Raw genomic sequence first — 19,408 nt, 5'->3', positions numbered from 1 at the left:
GACCTCAGCCTTGAGGGACGAGAAAGAGTTAACTCTCCCTGGATCTGTGAGAGGAATCACCAGCTCACCCCAGGGAGATGCAAGCCCAGGACTCTCTGGTACCTTCTCGATTCCGATGTCGCTCTTCCTTCTCCTCCCGTCTCCATTTGTAAACAGTGGGAGAAGAAGCTGAGAGTTCTCCGCATCCACTGTCTCTGGGGTGTCATTTAATATGGCCGGTAATCATCACCAACTGGTTCATTAACTCTCTCCCTCCCTCATGACTACTCTTGTCAGGCCTGGATATGTCTTCCTCTTCCCCCTCTTCTTCTTCCTGTCCCCCCCGCCCAAACACACAGTGTGAATGCTAGGAACAGACAAACACCAGACGAACACATTCTCATCCAGCCCCTTGCCCCCAACACACACCGCTGACCCTTTAGTCCAGCTGGGGGGCAGGAGGCAGGATGGAGGCAACCATTGGTCCAGAGACCTCATATCATAATCTGAAAAAGGACGCTGGAGGGCAAATCTATGGCTGAGAACAGGATCATGGATTCAAACAACCAATGGTAAAGATGCCCCTCCAGACCAAAAGGAGCCATTGGGAGCCAGTGAGAATCAGAGCGAGCGCTTTTTGCTCTGAACTCGGAAGTGACTTCTGAAAGGGTTTCATGGACTTCAGGATGCTTTGCGTGGTAAGAGGTTGTGTCAGACCCAGTCCAGTCGATTGGCAGAAGGAAGATGCCTACGTGGGCCTCAGACCTGCCCAGGACCCCTACAGAGCCACGGGATACCTCTTATTTCAAATACCCAGTACATCCCTCAGACCGGGTGGCCCGACTCAGGAACGTGAAAAAGCCTTTCACGCTGGCCCAGGCAGTGCAGGACCACTTTCGAGAGACGGTTCCGTCTGTGTAGCCCTTAGGGAGGCCACACCGGCCCACCCACGAGCAGTGCGGTGGGAGGAGGCCCCCACCTGGTATTCCCCTTCCCTCCAGGCTTAGGGAATGAGAGCAGTGTTGGGTCTGGGCTCAGCCTGGCCACCTGAATCACCTGGCTCACCCTGAATCAAAAGCAAAGTCCACAGAACCTTACACCCGTTGCCAGGGCAGGCCGGCAGGACCATTGGAGATAAGGGCTACACTTTGGACTTCATGGCCAGAGGACAGCGACGGCGCTGAGGATCCCCAGGCCCTTCCATATTCCAGGCTGGCTCTCCTCTCCTCTCCGGTTAACGGTCTAGGACAGGAAAGAGGGACGGGCGTGCAAAGGGAGGGAGGGGTACCTGCCACAAGTCACTTGGTCATTACCCTCACCACCTCCGCCTAGCGGCACCCAACCTCTCATTTACCCCTCATTACCCTGGCGCCTGGCAGGGGTCTGGCCGGGAAGGGAGGACGCGCTGGTGGCCCGCGCGAGGGTGGAACAGGTTCCAGCCCCAAGCCCCGACCAGGTGGCGGATGGCTGGTTAGGTGGGGGGGGGGGGGGCGGGGGGAAGGAGAGGGCGCACACCACGAAGTGAGAGCTCCCGGCCCGCGGGTGGTTGGCGGCTGTGTCCGGGAGTCCGGCTCCCTGTCCTCCCCGCCTAGGTGACCACGACCACGGCGCAGCACGGGCCGCAGAGAGGGGGAGGTGCCAGCCCGTGTCCCGCCCCTCGGCCTCCACCTTCGCCGCTCCTCCCGGCCCCGTGCAGCCCGGTCCCGCGGGCCGCTCGGTCCCAGTCCCAGGCTGGGATAGAGGGGCTGTCATCGCCGAGGAGGCTGACAACGACCCCGAGTCCCACCGGCCCCAGCAGGCATCGAGGACAACGGAAGCCGGGACACCTGCGTGCACAGGTGAGCGCTGGGAGGGCGGGTGCCCGGCGGGCAGGGAACCGGGAACTTGCGATAGGGTGCAGGGCTTAAGAAGAAGGAGGGGAGGAGGCAGGGAGAGAGGGAGGGAGAAAAGCTGGGGTTGAGAAAGGATGGGGAGGGATATTAAAGGGGTGGAGAGGTGGGGGGCTGACCTCAGGGGCAGGACTGTTGGCCGGGGGCGGGAGACAGAATGAGCAACCTCCTCTTTGCCCAAGTCAGAGAAACTTTGGGGAGAGAGGAGCCAAAGGCCCACTTGGTGGGAAACCTGTCCCTGTACAGTGTTCTTGAGCCCAACTCCCATTAAGGGCCTCTTCCCTCCAGGCCCTGCCTACTGGAAGGGATGGGTCTTCCATCCAGGTTTGGGAAGGAGAGAGGTGGAGTCCTGCATCTGACTTCCAGCTCCATGATGGTGTCCTCAGAGGCTGGAAAAGGCTGAAGTTAGTGGGAGACCAGAGCGCTGCTTCTGCTAGGCTCGTCTCTAACGACCCCATCTGACAGGTCTCCCAACTTCACCAGCTGAGCGTGGCAGCCGTGGGGGTCCAGGTAAGGAGTGTGCAGACTTTTCAGTAAAGGGACAGGAAAAACGTGTTGTAGATTCTCTGACCTCAGATGGGTCTCAGTTGCAACTAACAGAAAAGTAGCCATGGTCAGCAAGCCACTCAGTAAAGGTGGCTGGCTGTACTGTAGTTAAGCTAGCTGTAACTCACGGAATGAGAGCTGTGTGTATTGTTCACTTTCCCCAGACATTTTTCATTTTACTTTTATTTTTTTAACTATTTAAAAAAAAAATGTAAAAGTTGCCAAGCATGATGAAATATGTCTGCGATCGCAGCACTCTAGAAGCTGAGGCAGGGGAATCCAGAGTTGAAAGGCAGCCTGAGTTACACTGTGTGTTCCAGGCCAACTTGGGTTACTAAAGTAATGAGACCCTCCCGCCTCAAACCAGGAAAGAAAATAAAAGCCATTCTGAGCCCATAGTCTGTTCAACATGGGAGACCCGCTTGGCTGTCCTTAGCCTCACCTCTCCCGTCCGTCCGCGGAGTTCCTGTGGTGTTGTCAAAGACAGCACAGGAGAGCACACTGTATCTCTAGGTACAAGAGGACGCCTTCTACCTGGGGCTATTTAGAGTGCTAGAGATTTTCTGTGACCCTTGCTCCCAGCTGCTCTTGAGACTACAACATCCTTTGAGGCCAAAGTGGGAATGTTTCCTAGACGTAAGGCAGATGTTCCTACCCAGCATGCACCTGGACCTGCCCTCCCCCCACCAACTTACAGATATCGCACTCCCCACCTCCCCCAAGTGGTCACCAGCCGGCCCTCTTCTTTCCCACTCTGACCCCTCGTCTTCCCTTGTTCTCTGACCTACGGAGACATTCCTCACTCATCCAGCCTGGGCTTTCTGTCTTGCAGAAAAGGGAACCCCCTTTCTCCTGGACACTGGCGTTATGATCCTCTGGGGGTGACCCAGTATAGAAGCAATGCAAGCCTTTGATCCTCCAAATGAGGGCCCCCTCCAAGGCCTGGTTGCTTCCCGAATTGAGACTTATGGGGGCCGTCGTTCGACTTCTGCCCAGAGCACTGCTGGGAATATCTATCCCAGAGGAGGTCCTATATTGGTGAGTCCGCCTGTGCCCGGAAGGTGACCTGGGTGGGGCATGAGGGAGGACACCAACGCTTTGAAGTCTGTCCCCTTAAAGTTTCACAGGCTGCTCTATTCTTGTCCCTTAACCTCCTCTGCTTTCCGGGGTTGCTGGGAGAGGAGGGCCGTGCCTGGGCCGGGATCCCAGGACCTCACACCCAGCCCCAGACAACGGAGTGGCAGGGTCAGGGAACACAGAAGAGCCACACCCACGGAGAAGGGGTTGGAAGGCATTTCCGAGTGCAGTGCGGTGCGGTGGGAAAGACATCTCTCAGTCTCTGCTTGTGACGAGCTGGGAGGAGTCAAAAGCTTCCTGAGTCAGGACTGAAGAAGAGCAAAGGTTCAGGCGCCCCCGTTCTCACAGGGGAGGAGGGCGTGGAGGGAATTGTCTTGGTCCCGCCCCCCGGCTCCATCTGCCTGGCCCACTTCCAAGCCTAGTAGAGGAAGGGGCGTGGAAGGCAGGGCCTCCGCTGTTTCTGCCCTCGGAGCTTCCTTAAGAGCAGGTCCACTTCTGGCTGGGGGCATTCCCTGCCTCCCTGAAGGATTCCACCCCTGGAGATGGAAACTACCCCAGGCAGAGGGCAGAAAGGGACACTAGGAAGTATGTGGGGTAATTCAGGCCAAGGCAGACAAGGAATGTGACCGACCAGGCCTGCCTTGGGAGGAGACTTGTGGCTAAGGCTTCATCCAACCTCTCACACAGAAGGACAGCAACTCCCAGTGGCATAGGACACTAGCTGCAGCCCCTAGGGAGGAGGCTGCACCTTTATGAACTCTCATTCCCACGTGTGAGGGAGGCTAGCTGTCCACAAAGGAGTGAACTCAGAGCAGAGCATGTATCGTTCACCTGCGAGCCCTTGGCACAGAGGGTATGTGTGCCGCTGGGTGGGCTGGAGCTGCAGAGCCCAGGCATGTGTGTGCCTGTGCCCCTGCTCTGCAAGAGGCCTCAGCTGCTACCTCCGGGTTCCCGGGGAAGCAGGCAGGCATGCCCCTGCCCAGCTGAACTTGCCCTCCCTGGCAGCAGCCACTGTGACTCAAAGCAGCGACAACTCACACCAAACTGGTTTGATGAGAGAAACGAGCCAGCCCGACTTGCAGGAGTGAGGGATAATGTCCAGAGCCAAGCTCAGCCCCTTCTACCTCTCTAAGTAGTTCTGGCACTCCCAGAACTTGCCCTGTCTTCTCTTTCCCCAGGACCCCAGTCGCCGACGCCTCCAGCATTATGTCCCTTTTGCCAAGGGCTCTGGCCATGCTCGAGGCCTGTCTCCTCTGATGCTTCGGGAACCAGAGCCAGAGAAGAGGCATGGAGGCCATTTTGGGGTTGGCCCACCTCACTCCCCCAAACTCAAGGTAAGGATTCCCTTTACTTCCGTCTCGGTGTTCACACCCCCAGCCATGATGGCCTCCAGGGACAGCCAAGCCCAGAAACTCCGAGAACTGAGCACTGTCAGGGAACCTCTGATTGCAAGCACTTTCGAGAATTCAGACAGGCACAGCTCTGTGCAGAAGCCATCTCGGGAACGGCTCTCAGTGTGGCCAATGTGCTGGACCCCATGAGCCTAAACTTTTTGTTTGTTGTGTTTTGTTTTTCAAGACAGGGTTTCATTGGGTAATGGCCTTGGCTGTCCTGGAACTCACTCTATAGACTAGGCTGACCTCTAACTCAGAGTGCTGGGATTAAAGGTGTGTGTCGTCACCACCCAGCTAGGCTAAACTATTAATATTAAACTCCCAGCTTTTGGAAAGTACCAAGTAATGTGTGCACCAGGGATAATCTACTCATCCCTACTTCCCCCATCAACCTTCACCCCAGCCGTGAGCCTGCCACGTCCTCCCATGTCACACTAAGGGTTGAGTGAGGCTTAGAGTTAATTCTTTGTTTCCCACATCATTTGGTACCAAAAACAGTTCTAAATTTTAAGGCGTGATGCTTCACAAATACCTCCACTTTAAGTCAGGCACGGTGATGCACATTTATAGTCTCAGGACACAGGAGGCTGAGGCAGGAGGATTGCAAGTTCAAGGTTAGTCTGAGCTGCATAGTAAGTCTCCATCTAAAAACAAACAAAAATGGTACATTTTATGCCGCCATTAACTGAGACCGTGCTTTCTTAAGTCTAGTCCTGGTCCTTACTTGAAGATTCCTTAGTCTGGTGTGTATATCTCAGTGGCAGAAGGCTCGCCTGGCATGCAGAAGGCCCTGGGTTCAATTTACAGCATGACCCAAGAAGTTTGTTTGTTTGTTTGTTTGTTTTTAAGTAAAGAAAATCAATTCTGAAAAACCACTCTGAAAAACCTGCCTCTGCCCTTCACCCTGTTCTGAGTGAGAAAACCTCAAGAAAGCATCATTCTGGTCAGGGAGGTCCCCTCAAACCCCTCTCCCTAGGGATCTTTCTGCAGACAGAAGTGTAACTTCATTTCCTGGGTAATAGCAACCTTATTCATGCCGTGCCAGGCACACGTGTGTATGCATGTGTGTGCACACACAGCCTTTCCAGAGCCTGGGCACCAGATGTTGGGGATATGTCAGACTGATCCCTTTCTCTGCTCTCCCAGGAAGTCGTCAAGGCCCATGAGCTGGAGGTGAGACTGCACACATTCAGCATGTTTGGGATGCCCCGCCTGCCACCTGAGGACCGGAGACACTGGGAGATAGGAGAGGGAGGTGACAGTGGCCTGACCATCGAAAAGTCCTGGAAGGAGCTAGTGCTTGGACACAAGGTGGGCTTGACATGGTCTGTGCCCCCATAATGCATCAGACCCTCCTCCACACGTGCATACATGTATCTCACTTCTGCCCTGGGAAAGGCAAAGCCTCGGGATACGGCACCTCGAGGGGAAAGCCTCTAGAGATCTTGTTCAAATCCCAGCTCTGCCACCAACTTGTGAGGCCTGGGTTGCGGCGGAGGACCTCTCCACGCCTCACCTGCTTCATGGGGAAAATGGGGGTGGTGCTACCCACAAACTAGAGGGCTGGTTAGGATGAAACGGTCCTGTGTTGGAGGACCAGAACCCATGGCACAGATGCAGCACATAACAGATGGCACCTGCTCTTGTCAGCGTTCCCCAAGTGAACCAGCACTGTTCCCCTCAGGAGATGAACCGTGAGCTTTGCCACCAGCAGGAAGCACTGTGGGAGCTCCTGACCACGGAGCTGAGCTACTTGAGGAAGCTCAAGATCATGACTGATGTGAGCCACCCTCAGCCTCAACCTCATCTCCTCCCTCCCTGGGTCCTTAGAATGATCTCCACGCTCCCGCTCCCGGAGCAGAAGGGCCGGGCTGGGGGCTGGAGGGCAAGATTCCAGGCCATCATTTCAGACCTGCTCGGGGTCGGGAGGAGAAGGCTGAAGACGTTGGGCTTGGGGAGACCCTGGAGGAGGGAGATCGGGTGCTGAGGCCTGTCTTCCTCCCCGCCTCTAGCTCCTGGCAGCTGGTCTGCTGAATTTACAGAGAGTGGGACTGCTGACTGAAGTGAGTGGAAACGTGGCCGGGGGGGCGGGGGGCCCAGCGAGCCCTCCAGGCTGGGCAGGCTGAATTCCCACGCCCCGTTTTCTGGGACACCCCTGATTTCCCTGCACTTCCCGTTTGCATTAGACCCCCAGCAGGCCGCAGGCCCCTAGCTCCCCTGGTGCCACAGGGGTGGAGGGTCTCCCAGGCCACTGCCAGGCTTTTCGCTTCCTCCCCAGCCCTGTCACTGAAGCTGAAAGTCCTTACCTGTCCCTTCCCGGCTGTGACCCCACAAAGGTCAGTTATAAGTCCTGCCCATTCCTCCAGGTGTCAGCTGAGACCCTGTTTGGAATTGTCCCCAACCTGATTAGAGCCCACCGGAGCTTTTGGGAAGAGGTGATGCAGCCCATCCTGGAAGAGACTCGAACCTCTGGCCAGCCTCTGGACCCTGTCAGCTTACAAAATGGCTTCCTGACAGTGAGTGTGGGGAGACCCAGAAAGAGCAGGATGAGGTCAGCTCAAAAGGATCCAGGGGGCACAACTCTAAAATATAACCTCATCTCCTCCATTCCATCCCACAAGCGTGACCTTCTGGAGACCCTCATGAAATGAAAATATCCCTCTCTACCTTGGGGTCAGACGAGGGAGTGTTCTCACCAGCTATACAATTTTCATTTGTTTTCCTTCTCTCTCTCTCTCTCTCTCTCTCTCTCTCTCTCTCTCTCTCTCTCTCTCTCTCTCTCTCTCTCTCTTAAGACCGGGTCTGGCATTGTCGCCCAGGCTAGCCTCAAATTCAAGACCTTCCCGCCTCAGCTTCCCACGTGCTGTAATAACAAGTGTGCCCTGCTTGGCAGCTATAAAGCATTAACTATTCCTCTGAGACCCATCAGCAAATAACTGAGTGCAGAAGGAGGCCCATAGGGCTGGGGAGGCGGCTCAGCAGTTAGAAGACCCCTGGGTTTGTTTCCCAGCACCTACGTGCTAGCTCACCACCCCCTGAAACTCTAGTTCAAGGGGACCTGACCTAACCTAAGAGAACTAGACATGCAAATCACACACACACACACACACACACACACACACACACACACACACACGTGTGCGAGTGTGCGCACAGACGAAACACTCATACACATAAAATAAAATTTTTTTAAATGTCTCTGAAAGAAGCCGGGCGGTGGTGGCGCACACCTTTAACCCCAGCACTCGGGAGGCAGAGGCAGGCGGATCTCTGTGAGTTCGAGGCCAGCCTGGTCTCCAAAGTGAGTTCCAGGAAAGGCGCAAAGCTACACAGAGAAACCCTGTCTCGAAAAACCAAAAAAAAAAAAAAAAAAGTCTTTGAAAGAATGATGCCTAAGCAAGGAGATGCCTGGGAGGATGTAGTTGGGGCCGGAGGGGCTGATAAAAGGCCACCGGGGCATTGAGTGGGCATGGAGTGGTAGGAGATAAAGAACAGCTGGGTCTAGACTTTTTCTATGGTGTTTCTGGGCCGGCAGGAAACATTGGGATGGGGTAAAAAAGCCGGGGGGTGAGGGCAGTTTCCTGGGAGCCTTTCCCTCACCTCCTTCTGAGCAGGGCTTCTGGATACCTTTTAGGTCATAGAAATAGGAGCCGTAGCGTCCCGAAAACAGTCGAGTTGAATTATTGATAGAAAGAGAGCGAGTCCTGAGGACAGAATGAACTCCAGGGGTAGCCAGGGCCTGACTCTCGGGGTGTCTGTTCTTCTCTGGAGCACAGAATGAGGGGCCTGGCTCATCCTGGGAGGTAGAGGCTGGCCGGGGCGTCATTGAGGGGCCGCGTGAGGCTCTCTCTCCTCAGGCTGCAGCCATGTTCTGCAGCCAGAGTCTGTTCGCGACCCTCTTCGGTCTGCCCGCGACCCTCTTCGGTCTGCCCGCGACCCTCTTCAGTCTGCCCTTTATCTGTTGCTCCAGTTTGGCCAGCGGTTCCTGCCGTACGTTCAGTACTGCCTGCGAGTGAAGCAGACCATGGCTTATGCCCGGGAGCAGCAGGACACGAACCCTTCGTTCCACACGTTCGTGCAGGTGGGGTGCCGTGGAACATAGAGGCTGGAGGGGTTCAGCCGGGTCATGCCAGGCTTCGGTTGGGGGTGCAAGGCTGAGGCAGCCACTCGAGGTGCAGGCGGGAGGGTCCCTGCAGACTCCTGAGCTCTACCCACCTCCCCGGCAGTGGTGTGAGAAACACAAACGCTCGGGAAGGCAGACGCTGGGCGACCTGCTCATCAAACCCCACCAGCGCATCACCAAGTACCCACTGTTGCTGCAGGCTGTGCTCAAGAGAAGCCCCGAGCCCCGAGCCCAGGAGGCCCTGAACGCCATGGTAGGTACTCAGGTGAGGCTACGGCCCTTGTGTGTGTGTGGGGGGGGGGGGGGGCTGGTTGGTGGGTGAGGGGTAAGACTAACTCCAGAGGTCCCTGAGGTCTCGGTCCTCACACGGTACTGACTCACTAGGCCTGTTTTAGAGTGTTGTAGCTGTTGGGTGTAGTGTTGGGTGGATAGGCTGGGTTCAGCTGTGCTTCTCTGCTCCTCGCACCCCAAGATTGAAGCTGTGGAGTCCTTCCTGCGACATATAAACGGACAGGTCCGCCAGGGTGAAGAGCAGGAGAGCTTGGCGGCCGCGGCCCAGCGCATAGGACCCTATGAGGTGCTAGAGCCCTCCAACGAGGAGGTGGAGAAGGTGAGGATGGGGCTCCATAAATGCCAGGCTCCAGGAAAGCAGATAAAGGAGAAGCCTGGCCGGGAGAGGACAGAGGCCACCGCGTGCTGTACCTGAGTGCCACCGCCACCGTGGGGTGTGCCCATTATTTCTTCCTGTGGGAGGAGCCCAAAGGGTAAACCTGGGGTGTTTGCTATGGCTCCGGGTACAGAAAGGATGGGCTGGTGGCTGCACAAGGAGCCACCCTGGGTTGGGATGGAGAGGCACACCGGCATGGCGCCCTGATCCCTTTCCTGCTTCCTCTGTTCCCTCAGAACCTGCGTCAGTTCTCCACCCTGGATCTCATGACTCCTATTCTAGGGGTTGCCCAGGAGCACACAAGGCAGCTACTGCTGGAAGGACCCGTGCGCGTGAAGGAAGGGCGAGAAGGGAAGGTGAGGGTGAAGCCGGGTGTGGAAGGACCCGGATGAGAGGCCAGCAAGCTGGAAACAGGGCTGGGAGAGGTGGCTGGGTGGGAGCATTTGCTCTTTAGGCCTGAGGACCCGGGCATGGGGAGATGGCTGAGCAGTTAAGGTCACTGGCTGCTCGTGCAGAGGACCCAGACATGGCAGCTCCCCACAGTCTATAACTCCAGCTCAAGGATCTGACACCTCTTCTGACCTCCCTAGGCACTGCATACATGTGGTGTGCAGACACATACATGAAGGCAAGATATCTATACACATCAAATAAAAAATATATAGATCTTTCAGCCGGGCAGTGGTGGTGCACGCCTTTAATTCCGGCACTCGGGAGGTAGAGGCAGGTGGATCTCTCTGAGTTTGAGGCCAGCCTGGTCTACAGAGTGAATTTTAGGATAGTTAGGGCTACACAGAGAAACCCTATCTCGAAAACAAACAAACAAACAAAAAAAGATAGATCGATCAATCGATGGATGGATGGACAGACAGATGGATAGATAGGTAGATCTTTTAAAGAAAAATCAAGAAGCTGTAGGTTACCAAACTGGCCCCAAACTTAAAAAAAAAATGTGAAAGCCTAAGTTTAAAAGTTTAAATCCTCAACACCCACATAAGAAGCAGAGGCAACTCGGGTGTTAATAGCATTTGCTGGTTTTTTGTTTGTTTGTTTGTTTGTTTGTTTTTTCCAGGACAGGGTTTCTCTGTGTAGCCTTGGCTGTCCTGGAACTCACTGTGTAAACCAGGCCAGTACTAAACTTACAGAGATCCACCTGCCTCTGCCTCCCAAGTGCTAGGATTAAAGGCGTGCACCACCACCACCACCACCACCACCACCACCACCACCACCACCACCACCGCACCGCCACCACCACCAGGCTGCACTTGCTGGTCTTGCAGAGGACTCAAGTTCATTCCTCAGCACCCATTGTCAAGTAGCATACTACTTCCATATCTCCAGCTCCAGGGGCTGATCCAAACCTTCTTCTGGCCTCCTTGGGCACTTTTACTCACATGCACATATCCACACAGAAACATACATTACTGAAATAAAAAAGAAAGAAAGCTAGGCATGGCTGCTTGCATCTGTAGCCCCAGGATGGTTGAGCAGGACAAGCCGATCCTAAGAGTTCCCTGGCCAGCCAACCTCATCTCAAAGCAATAAAGTGGAAGTGATAGAGCAAGACACCCAGCATCCTGTTCTCTCCTGCACATGGGCACACTGGTGCAAACACCCACATAGTCACTTACATATACCACACGCGTAATACACAACACACACAAGGTAGCCATGGAACAGTGTGGTGGGCTGGACAAAAGGACATGGTCCTGGTCCTGCCTGAACACCAGTTGTTTGTATGACCTTGAGCCAGACCTGTTGTCTGCCTATAAATCAAGAGATGGGACCAAATCTATGCCCCCCCCCCAGCACTCCATAGCACTGCCAGGATCCCGGCCCAGCCCCTCCCGGGCTCCGGCTGACCCTGCCTCTTTCTCTCGCAGCTGGATGTGTACCTGTTCCTCTTCTCTGATGTGCTCCTGGTAACCAAGCCTCAGCGCAGGGCGGACAAGGCCAAGGTCATCCGCCCCCCTCTCATGCTGGAGAAACTTGTGTGCCGACCACTACGAGACCCCCGTATGTCTCTTCTACCAGAGGAGGAAGGGTCGGGATTGGGGTCAGATAAGGCCCAGTCCTTAAAGCAGAGCTTCTTCTCCATGCAGACAGCTTCCTGCTGATCCACCTCACTGAATTCCAGTGTGTCTCCAGTGCCCTCACTGTGCACTGTCCCACCCCAGCAGATCGTGCACGGTGGCTGGAGAAGACCCTGAAGGCTCAGGTAGGGGGCAGTCAGGCTTGGAGAGGGGTGAGCACGCACCCCTGGGCAGAGAGGCTGGGCTGAGTGCAGGTGCAGACCTGACCAGACTTGGGTGCCTCCCAGAGGAGGACAGAGTCTAAGGAAGCCCATAGCCAGCTACTGAGCCAGCCCAAGACGGGGTACACCCTAATGACCACACTGAAACAATGAATTTCTAAACTTTATCTTCTGTTCAGACACCCAGGGGGGGCGCTGTCTGGGGACAGACGCTAGGACTAGATGCCAGGGAATCTGAAGGAATGAACACAGCATTCCTGCCCTGCAGGAATCTGGGCTGCAGCTCATTAGGGTAATCAGAGGACAAATAACAGAGCAAATAGGCAGCAGACAGCAAGGGGGGGGGGGCGCCTTCTGCCCCACCTCTCTGCTGGAAAAGACGCCACGCAGAGGGAGATTAGGGGAGGAGCCATGGCGTCAGAGCTGACAGCGGAGTACAGGGGAGACAAAGGCAATGTCAGGGGCACAGAGGAAGGAGGGGACGCCAAACACAAAAGTCCAGAAATAAGTCACAGTCTCGTGTGTGGAGAGAACCACTGAGCTGGAGGGCGTCACGTTGGTCCCATCTCTCACTTCATAGGCAGGAGACAGGGCTGGCCCAAGGTCACACAAACTCTAGAGCTTAGCGGGACCATGCAGGACCGTGTGTGTGTGTGTGTGTGTGTGTGTCTGTCTGTCTGTCTGTCTGTCTGTCTGTCTATCTGTCTGTCTCCCATCGCCGCCGCCGTGTGTGTGTGTGTGTGTGTGTGTGTGTGTGTGTGTGTGTGTGTGTGTGTGTGTATCTGTCTGTCTGTCCTGTATTGTGTGTGTGGTGTATGCATATAACTGTGTAGGTCGGTGGGTGGGTGCACCAGCATGTGTATGTGCAGGACAGAGCAGGATGATCGCTTGACAATGCCAGGGTGTGACATATAAATGTGGGTCCAGGAGATTATGCCACAGGATCGTGCCCATCTCTAAGGCCCTGCTAAGAGCGTGAACTTTGTCCCACAGTGGAGGTTTTAAACAGGGTAGTGATGGAAGCAGATTTATATGATAAAAGCAGGAGTTCAAAAAAGAGAGCTGTCAGTAAAGCTGTGATAGTAACTACACATTTCATGACTGAAACTGGGCTAGAGTGTCGCTCCGTGGGAGAGTGCATGCTTAGCATGAACAAGACCCTGGCGCTGATGGAGCCACAGATCCACACAAAACAAGCAGTTCAGAAACAGAGTCCCTCACAATTCTGGAAGCCACAAGTTCAAAATCAAGGTGTTGACAGAACTGAGTCTCCTGCCCAGGTTCTAGGGGAGAATCTGTGACTCTTCCCAACTATTGATGGCTTCAGTGCCCATCTCTGGCTTTCCCCTCGGTATACTGGTGTCCAAATTTCCTCCCTTTTTTATTTTTTTAAAATATTTATTTATTTATTATTATGGATACAGTGTTCTGTCTGCACACCAGAAGAGGGCATCAGATCCCACTGTAGATGGTTGTGAGCCACCATGTGGTTGCTGGGAATTGAACTCAGGACCTCTGGAAGAGCAGCCAGTGCTCTTAACCTGTGAGCCACCTCTCCAGCCCCCCTCCCTTTCTTATGAAGACGGCAGATGTCCACTTCAGAATGCACCTGAAGTGCAGGGCGCTCTGTCTGAGATCAACACCTCGGGTTCTGTCACATCTTCAAAGACCCTTTTCCCAACTGAGGGCGGGCACATCTGTGGCTTCTGGGGTTTAGGTTGCAGACCTAGCTTTCTGCAGTCTGTCAGTCAAACCACTGTGGGAGCAGAATGGCAAAGAGAGGTGGAGATTTGAGTTAGGCTAGTTTTGTCTTGCTTGTTGGCAGAGCTGGGGTTCAAACCCAGGGTCTTTCCTGAATCAGGAAAGTGCTTGACCTCGAACTCCATCCCCAGCCACAGGGAGTACTATGTACGTGTATTTGCTTGTGTGGGTGGGTGGGTGCATGTATGTGCACAGCTGTATTTGCATCACTACATCTATAATTGTTCTTTTATCACCCAGTTTTCTGAAATTTCTCCCTTCCTTTGGTTCCCAATCTTAGAACAACCTTTCTCCCACACTCTCCCTTTGGAAACTTACTGGTGTTCATACGCAGAATGACAGCCCCTGATAGTCTCTGCAGGGTAACAAACAGAGTGTCAGTTCTGCTCCACGACTTACAGCGAGGCTCCCAGCAACTCCAAGTCTGAAATACTGCAATCCATCCAAAACATCCTTCTCTGGATTACTATGAGTCTTCACACACACACACACACACACACACACACACACACACACCAAACACACATATCACAAATACACACACACTACATACACATAACACACACACTAAACACACATATCACAAATACACACACACTGCATACACATATCACAAACACACACACACACACACACACACACACACACACACACACACACACACACGAGATTATCTCTTAGTCCCTCAACTACCCAGGGCTCAGATTTTTTCTTCCTTCCTTGAAGAAGTGTCGGTGAGGTATCTCTTTGGGGTTTACAGAGGTTGCTCACGCTTTAACAGAAAATGCGCTTGCCGGTGGGGGTGGGGAGACCTGGTGGCTGGGAAGAGGAAAAGGAACTGATGAGGGGAAAAAAGAACCCTCGGAGGTACAGGCCAAGAGACGGAAGTGGGGCCAGTTGAAGCCAAGAAGACGACTTAGAGGAGAACCCAGAGCCCGCCCTGCGTTCTTGGCAAGTTACTTGCCCTTTTAAGCCTGGCCTGCCACCTGGGAGGGGACGGTGACAGCCAGCAAGCCAGGGGCTTGGCCTGAGGCCCTGGGCGCCGTGGTGCTCCACAAGTGTGTGCCACTGTGCTGCGTATAGGAAAGGGGTGAACTAGCTGAGAACTCCTGTACTCCCAGCACCCAGAAAGCTGAGGCAGGAGGATCATGAGTTTAGGGCTAGCCTGGGCTACACAGCAAGTCCTGGATCTGAGCTGCATAGAAAGACCTAGTCTCACAAAACAAAGAAGGAAGGAGGAGGAGAAAGGCATGGCAGGAGGTGTGGAGCTGGAAGAAGGTACTGGTGTGGTGGCCGAGAGAGAGGCAAGGGGCGCCACTTACAGACAGATCCCTTGCCATCCAGTACTGGGAGAACGCGCTGTGCCCAAGGACCTGCAAAGAGTGGGAGCACTCTATCTTGGGAATTCTCCACAGGAATCTTGCTCTGGAGCCCCCTCTTTCTTCAGTGTGGGGCACCACGCTCTAGCTCTTTCTCTCCTACACCGCTCATCTATAGCCAAGAAGACTCCCGCTGCTCAGGCTTTGAGGCAGCTGGAAGCCCTGTGCTCTGCAGCCTGGGATCCCCGACTCCTGCTCTTCCTGGAGGGGGACAGGGACGAGCTTAGTGGAGATGCTGGCACCGGATATGCCTCAAAGACGCCCTTGTTTCTTCTCATTCTTTCCTTCCACACCACAGCCCTGTCCTGGGCATCCCACCCCATCCCATCCCGAACTCGCACTCGGGGCCTGTGGGGCAAAGGGCATCTCCCCACAACAAACAGGCCGTGCTGCCCATCACCATCCTTTGCTTCTGCCCTTCCCCACTTCACACTGAGCTGAAAGATGAAGCCTGAGGAAGAGGGACATGGGGACTGGCCCGGTGTGCTCGCTTCCTGCCTCCAGGTCTCTCCGCTGTTCCGGTTCAGTGACTGGGAAGCCAGGGGGGCGGGGACAGTTAGAACTGTCCACTTGATATCACCTTCCTATGCCTGCCCAACCCTCCTCCAGCATGTCTTGTCCTGACCCAGCCGCCCCCACGCTCCTACAGAAGCTTTGGAGAAGCCTAGGAGCCCCAGGGCTGCTGGCTCACATTCCCCTAGCTGACGAGAAAGTACAAATATGGAGCCACCAGGCTCCATCGGTCAGAGCAGAGCATTGTATGGGGCTGGGACATGGGGGGGGGGACCCTTGAGGTCCCTACTCTATGCCAGATGCAGCCCCTTAGCAGCTGCTGTGATGGGGATGCCAGGGAAGGGAGATAGAAGACTCCAGCTACAAGCCTTCCTTTCTCTTTCCTTCCTTCCTTCCTTCCTTTCTTCCTTCCTTCCTTCCTTCCTTCCTTCCTTCCTTCCTTCCTTCCTTCCTCCCTCCCTCCCTCCCTCCCTCCCTCCCTCCCTCCCTTCCTTCCTTCCTGCTTGCTTACTTTCTGAGATGGGGTTTCACTGTATAGTTCTGGCTGACCTGGAACCCTCCATGTAGACTAGGCTGGCCTCGGACTCAGAGATCCACCTACCTGCCTCAGGTGGATCCACTCTGATCCAAATGCTGGGATCATGCCCAGCCTATGGCCATTTCTTTACCAGCCTGGAAGCACTTGAGAATTTTCTTAGCCACACCTATGAATACTGATGCCCACTCTGCCCATAGCAGCCACCTCTACCGTCATGCCAAGCCTCCCCCTACCACCTACCCTGTCCCGTGTGTGTGTCCTCAGGCTCTGCTGTCTCCCCCTACACAATCCTCCTGTGGTAGCTCATGGCCGGCCCATCAAGCCTGCCTTTGCAGAGAGCTTGCAGTCACTGAACTAGGACTTACAGAGCATCCTCACCCAGCTCTCCTCTCCATTTGCCTCCTTGGCCAGGAGCTGCATCTAAAGCCAGTCTTGGCAGCTGTAAACTGAGCTCATGGCCATGCTTTCCACACTGTCGGGTGACGGTGTGTGACAAAGCATCCCATGCATATGGAGGTACTTCACAAGCCATCTCTCAGCTGCCACTGCTTTATTCTGTATGAAAACTCCGGAGAAGGAACACAGACATGTGTCATCTTCTCTTCCATCTTGGGACAGCTTTGCTTTTACACCCATCTAAGGGACAGAAGAGTCCTCAGCCTAGGACAGGCATGCCCCTGCTCCTCCTACCTTCAGGATAGAGGCCAAGGTGATGGGAGAAGAATGTGCCCAAAAGAGCAACCTAAGGACCAGTATGGTTCAGAGCCCTTGCAGCACCTCATCCCATGGAGAGCTTCCTAAGAGACAAGGAGCGTCCCCAGAGGCAGGAAAAGCAGGCACGTGATAGAGGAGGAAAGGGATTCTGTCCTCCCCAGTTGCCTCCAGCACCAGCTCTGCAGCTTGGTGCCACCACATCCTGGCACCACTGTGCTCCCTTCCTGTAAGAATACTCCTAAGGTGGTCACTAGCCTTCTGGTTCTTTCTGGGTGGGAAAGGAAGTGTAAACACCTGTGCCTCAGAGGGGTGTTAGAAGTAAAGACACCATTGGTAAAGCCATTAGTACAGTGTCCAGCATACAGCAAGTGCTCAATAAATGAGAGCTCATAGTAATGGAAGTTCCTCCCCAGGCCACTCTGCAGAAGCTGAAGGCTGAGGAGTATGTTCAACAGAAGAGGGAGCTCCTGGCCATCTATCGCGACCAGGGCAGGGGGTCCCCCAGCACTAGACCCTCCACTCCTTCCCCAGAGGACTCTCAGAGCAGTGCCGAGGGGAGGTAAGACTCAAGGGCGCCCTCAAAGGAGAGGGCCACAGGTGGGGAGGAGGGAGGGGAAATTTAACAGGCCCGAGATGAGTCAGTACAACCTTGGGGGCCCTAGTGTGGGTACAGGAACACCAGCAGCAGCAGCTCGGAGTGGAACAGGTGGGTAGCAATCATGTGAAGGGATGCGTGGGACAGGGTGGGCACAGGGCAAAGGAAGCAGAAACATGGCGTGTGAGCTCCCTGTGAAGAGCAGGCTCTAGAGTGAAGGTGGATATGGATTCTCAGACTATCAGCACTTCCAGGACACAGCAAGTTCAAATCCCCAGAGCGTAAGAGGTTCATTCAGGATGATACAGCTGCTTAGCAACATGCTTTCAGAGAAAAGGAACCCCCCCGCCTCACTGGACCCAGTCAGCAAATATGAGACCAGTTGCTTGATGTGAGGTCTGAACCAGGTGCTGTGGATAGAATAGCTCAGAGGCAGCCCTAGCTCTTGTTGTTTTTGTTTTTAAGACATATAGCTCGGGCTGACCTCGAATTCATGACATTCCCCCTGAGCAACCACACCCAACTTAGCTCAAAGTCTTGACTTTTTCTTTTTAAAATATGCAACACTTCGTAAATTGCGTGATCTTGCACAGGGACTGTAATCTTCTGTGTGTAATACCAATTTCAGTGTATGTGCCGTGTAAAAGAAGTGGGTATCCAAGGTCTTTTATAGAGCACAATTCTAGCCAGGGCGGTGGCGAAAACAATCAGTGTCATGTGAAGAGACAGGACAGTAAGTTTGGAGGAGGAGACATTTCTGAGTGGAGTAATGGGGGAGACTTCCTGGGCTTGAATTTGATCCTCATTATCTTGGTCTGACTTTCTGCTATTAACCACAGGACTTTGGAGCTCAGCATCGTCCCCCGCCTAGTGGTGACTGAAGACACGGATGAAGATGCTCCCCCTATGCCCGATGACACCTCGGACTCTGGCTATGGCACCTTGATTACAAGCTCCCCCAAGAACTCTCACTCCCCGCTGAACAGGCTTCGGTCCAAAGCTCTTCGTAGGGACCCTCGTCTTACCTTCTCCACCCTGGAACTCCGAGATGTTCCTTTGCGGCCCCAGCCTCCTGACCCCCAAGCTCCCCAGCGACGAAGTGCCCCAGAATTTCCGGATGGGATCCTGAGAGGAGGCAGTCTACCCAGGAGAGGCCCCCCAGCCTGGTGCGAGGAGGAAGATGAGACTTTGACCACACGGGATGTGGTGGTAGAAACCCTACACAGGGCACAACGGCGCAGCCCGCTCCCCCACTCTCCCACCCATACTGACTCTGCTGAGGAAAGCCCCTGGGAGTCCTCAGATGAAGAAGAGGGACCTCTCTCCCCTGGACTCCGCCCCGGCCCGCTGCGGGCCGAGGATATGCTCAGGGAGATAAGGGAGGAGCTGGCCACCCAGAGGATCGAGGGAGCCTCGGAACCTGGGGATGGCAAGCCTCGGCAGCTCACTCGAGCCCAGTTGCAGAGAATGAGAGGGAGCCACGTCATACACCTGGACACCCCCCTGTCCACATCGTAAGTGCAGGAGGGGTACTACCATGGGACAAGAGGGCAGTATGACGTGAGGGGCCATTCTAAGGAAGGCGGCGAGGGCGGGGACCGACAAGAGGGAGGGCACTCAGCTGTAACTGTCCCCCCACTCCTGTTGCTGGACCTTGACCTAATGGAGCTGTCTCCTTCCTTTACAGAGAAGTGTGAGGAGTGGCGGAGCCCTTGGGCACATCTCCTAGAGGAACTGTACCCCCAAGAGTGCTGGTCACCACCCTCCCCCTGGACTCTACCTCAAGGACCCACTTCAAACCATGCCTGACCCAGGCACCCGCCTCCTGCTCTGAGAACTGTACATTTGTGTCTCACAGACTCATCCCTGAGCCCTACATAAAAGTGCCCAGGAAACGTGGCTGTTTGGTCAACCATGCTTGGTCAACATGGCGGAGGGGGGAAGACAGGAGGGCACCCGTGGGTCGTGTTGCAGTCTGT

At 54.7% G+C, this 19,408-nt stretch overlaps 1 protein-coding gene across 8 annotated transcripts; it reads left to right on the top strand.

Annotated features, from left to right (window-relative positions):
* Window positions 1-1,147: 1,147 nt before the first annotated feature.
* On the top strand, window positions 1,148-19,328 carry Plekhg6 (pleckstrin homology and RhoGEF domain containing G6). Of its 8 annotated transcripts, none has more exons than XM_076568009.1 (18): window positions 1,679-1,817; window positions 2,157-2,378; window positions 2,928-3,050; window positions 3,247-3,452; window positions 4,670-4,825; window positions 6,032-6,196; window positions 6,536-6,665; window positions 6,898-6,948; window positions 7,252-7,401; window positions 8,856-8,966; window positions 9,112-9,261; window positions 9,481-9,618; window positions 9,912-10,031; window positions 11,559-11,691; window positions 11,778-11,893; window positions 17,248-17,393; window positions 18,269-18,943; window positions 19,117-19,328. In XM_076568009.1, the coding sequence occupies exons 7-18, from the start codon at window positions 6,573-6,575 to the stop codon at window positions 19,124-19,126; spliced, it is 1,893 nt and encodes a 630-aa protein (XP_076424124.1). In that variant the 5' UTR covers window positions 1,679-1,817; window positions 2,157-2,378; window positions 2,928-3,050; window positions 3,247-3,452; window positions 4,670-4,825; window positions 6,032-6,196; window positions 6,536-6,572; the 3' UTR covers window positions 19,127-19,328. The 8 variants fall into 8 exon arrangements, with proteins under 8 accessions (XP_015841173.1, XP_076424121.1, XP_076424124.1 ...); XM_076568004.1 differs by lacking the exon at window positions 1,679-1,817 and having other exon boundaries at window positions 2,205-2,333; window positions 2,365-2,378; window positions 6,570-6,665; window positions 9,112-9,273; XM_015985687.3 differs by lacking the exon at window positions 2,928-3,050 and having other exon boundaries at window positions 1,148-1,817; window positions 6,570-6,665; window positions 9,112-9,273.
* The last annotated feature ends 80 nt before the right edge of the window (window positions 19,329-19,408 follow it).

This window comes from Peromyscus maniculatus, chromosome 3, assembly GCF_049852395.1.
Source record: "Peromyscus maniculatus bairdii isolate BWxNUB_F1_BW_parent chromosome 3, HU_Pman_BW_mat_3.1, whole genome shotgun sequence".
Classification (NCBI taxonomy): Eukaryota; Metazoa; Chordata; class Mammalia; order Rodentia; family Cricetidae; genus Peromyscus; species Peromyscus maniculatus.
This window is presented reverse-complemented; position numbering and strand designations above follow the sequence as displayed.

Excerpts from the sequence above, each read along its gene's own strand:
- Plekhg6 (XM_015985687.3), top strand. The coding sequence starts at position 3,315 with ATGCAAGCCTTTGATCCTCCAAATGAGGGCCCCCTCCAAGGCCTGGTT. Across the intron at positions 4,826-6,031 it reads CTCACTCCCCCAAACTCAAG|GAAGTCGTCAAGGCCCATGA; the intron begins GTAAGGATTCCC and ends CTGCTCTCCCAG. Across the intron at positions 10,032-11,558 it reads AGGAAGGGCGAGAAGGGAAG|CTGGATGTGTACCTGTTCCT; the intron begins GTGAGGGTGAAG and ends TTTCTCTCGCAG.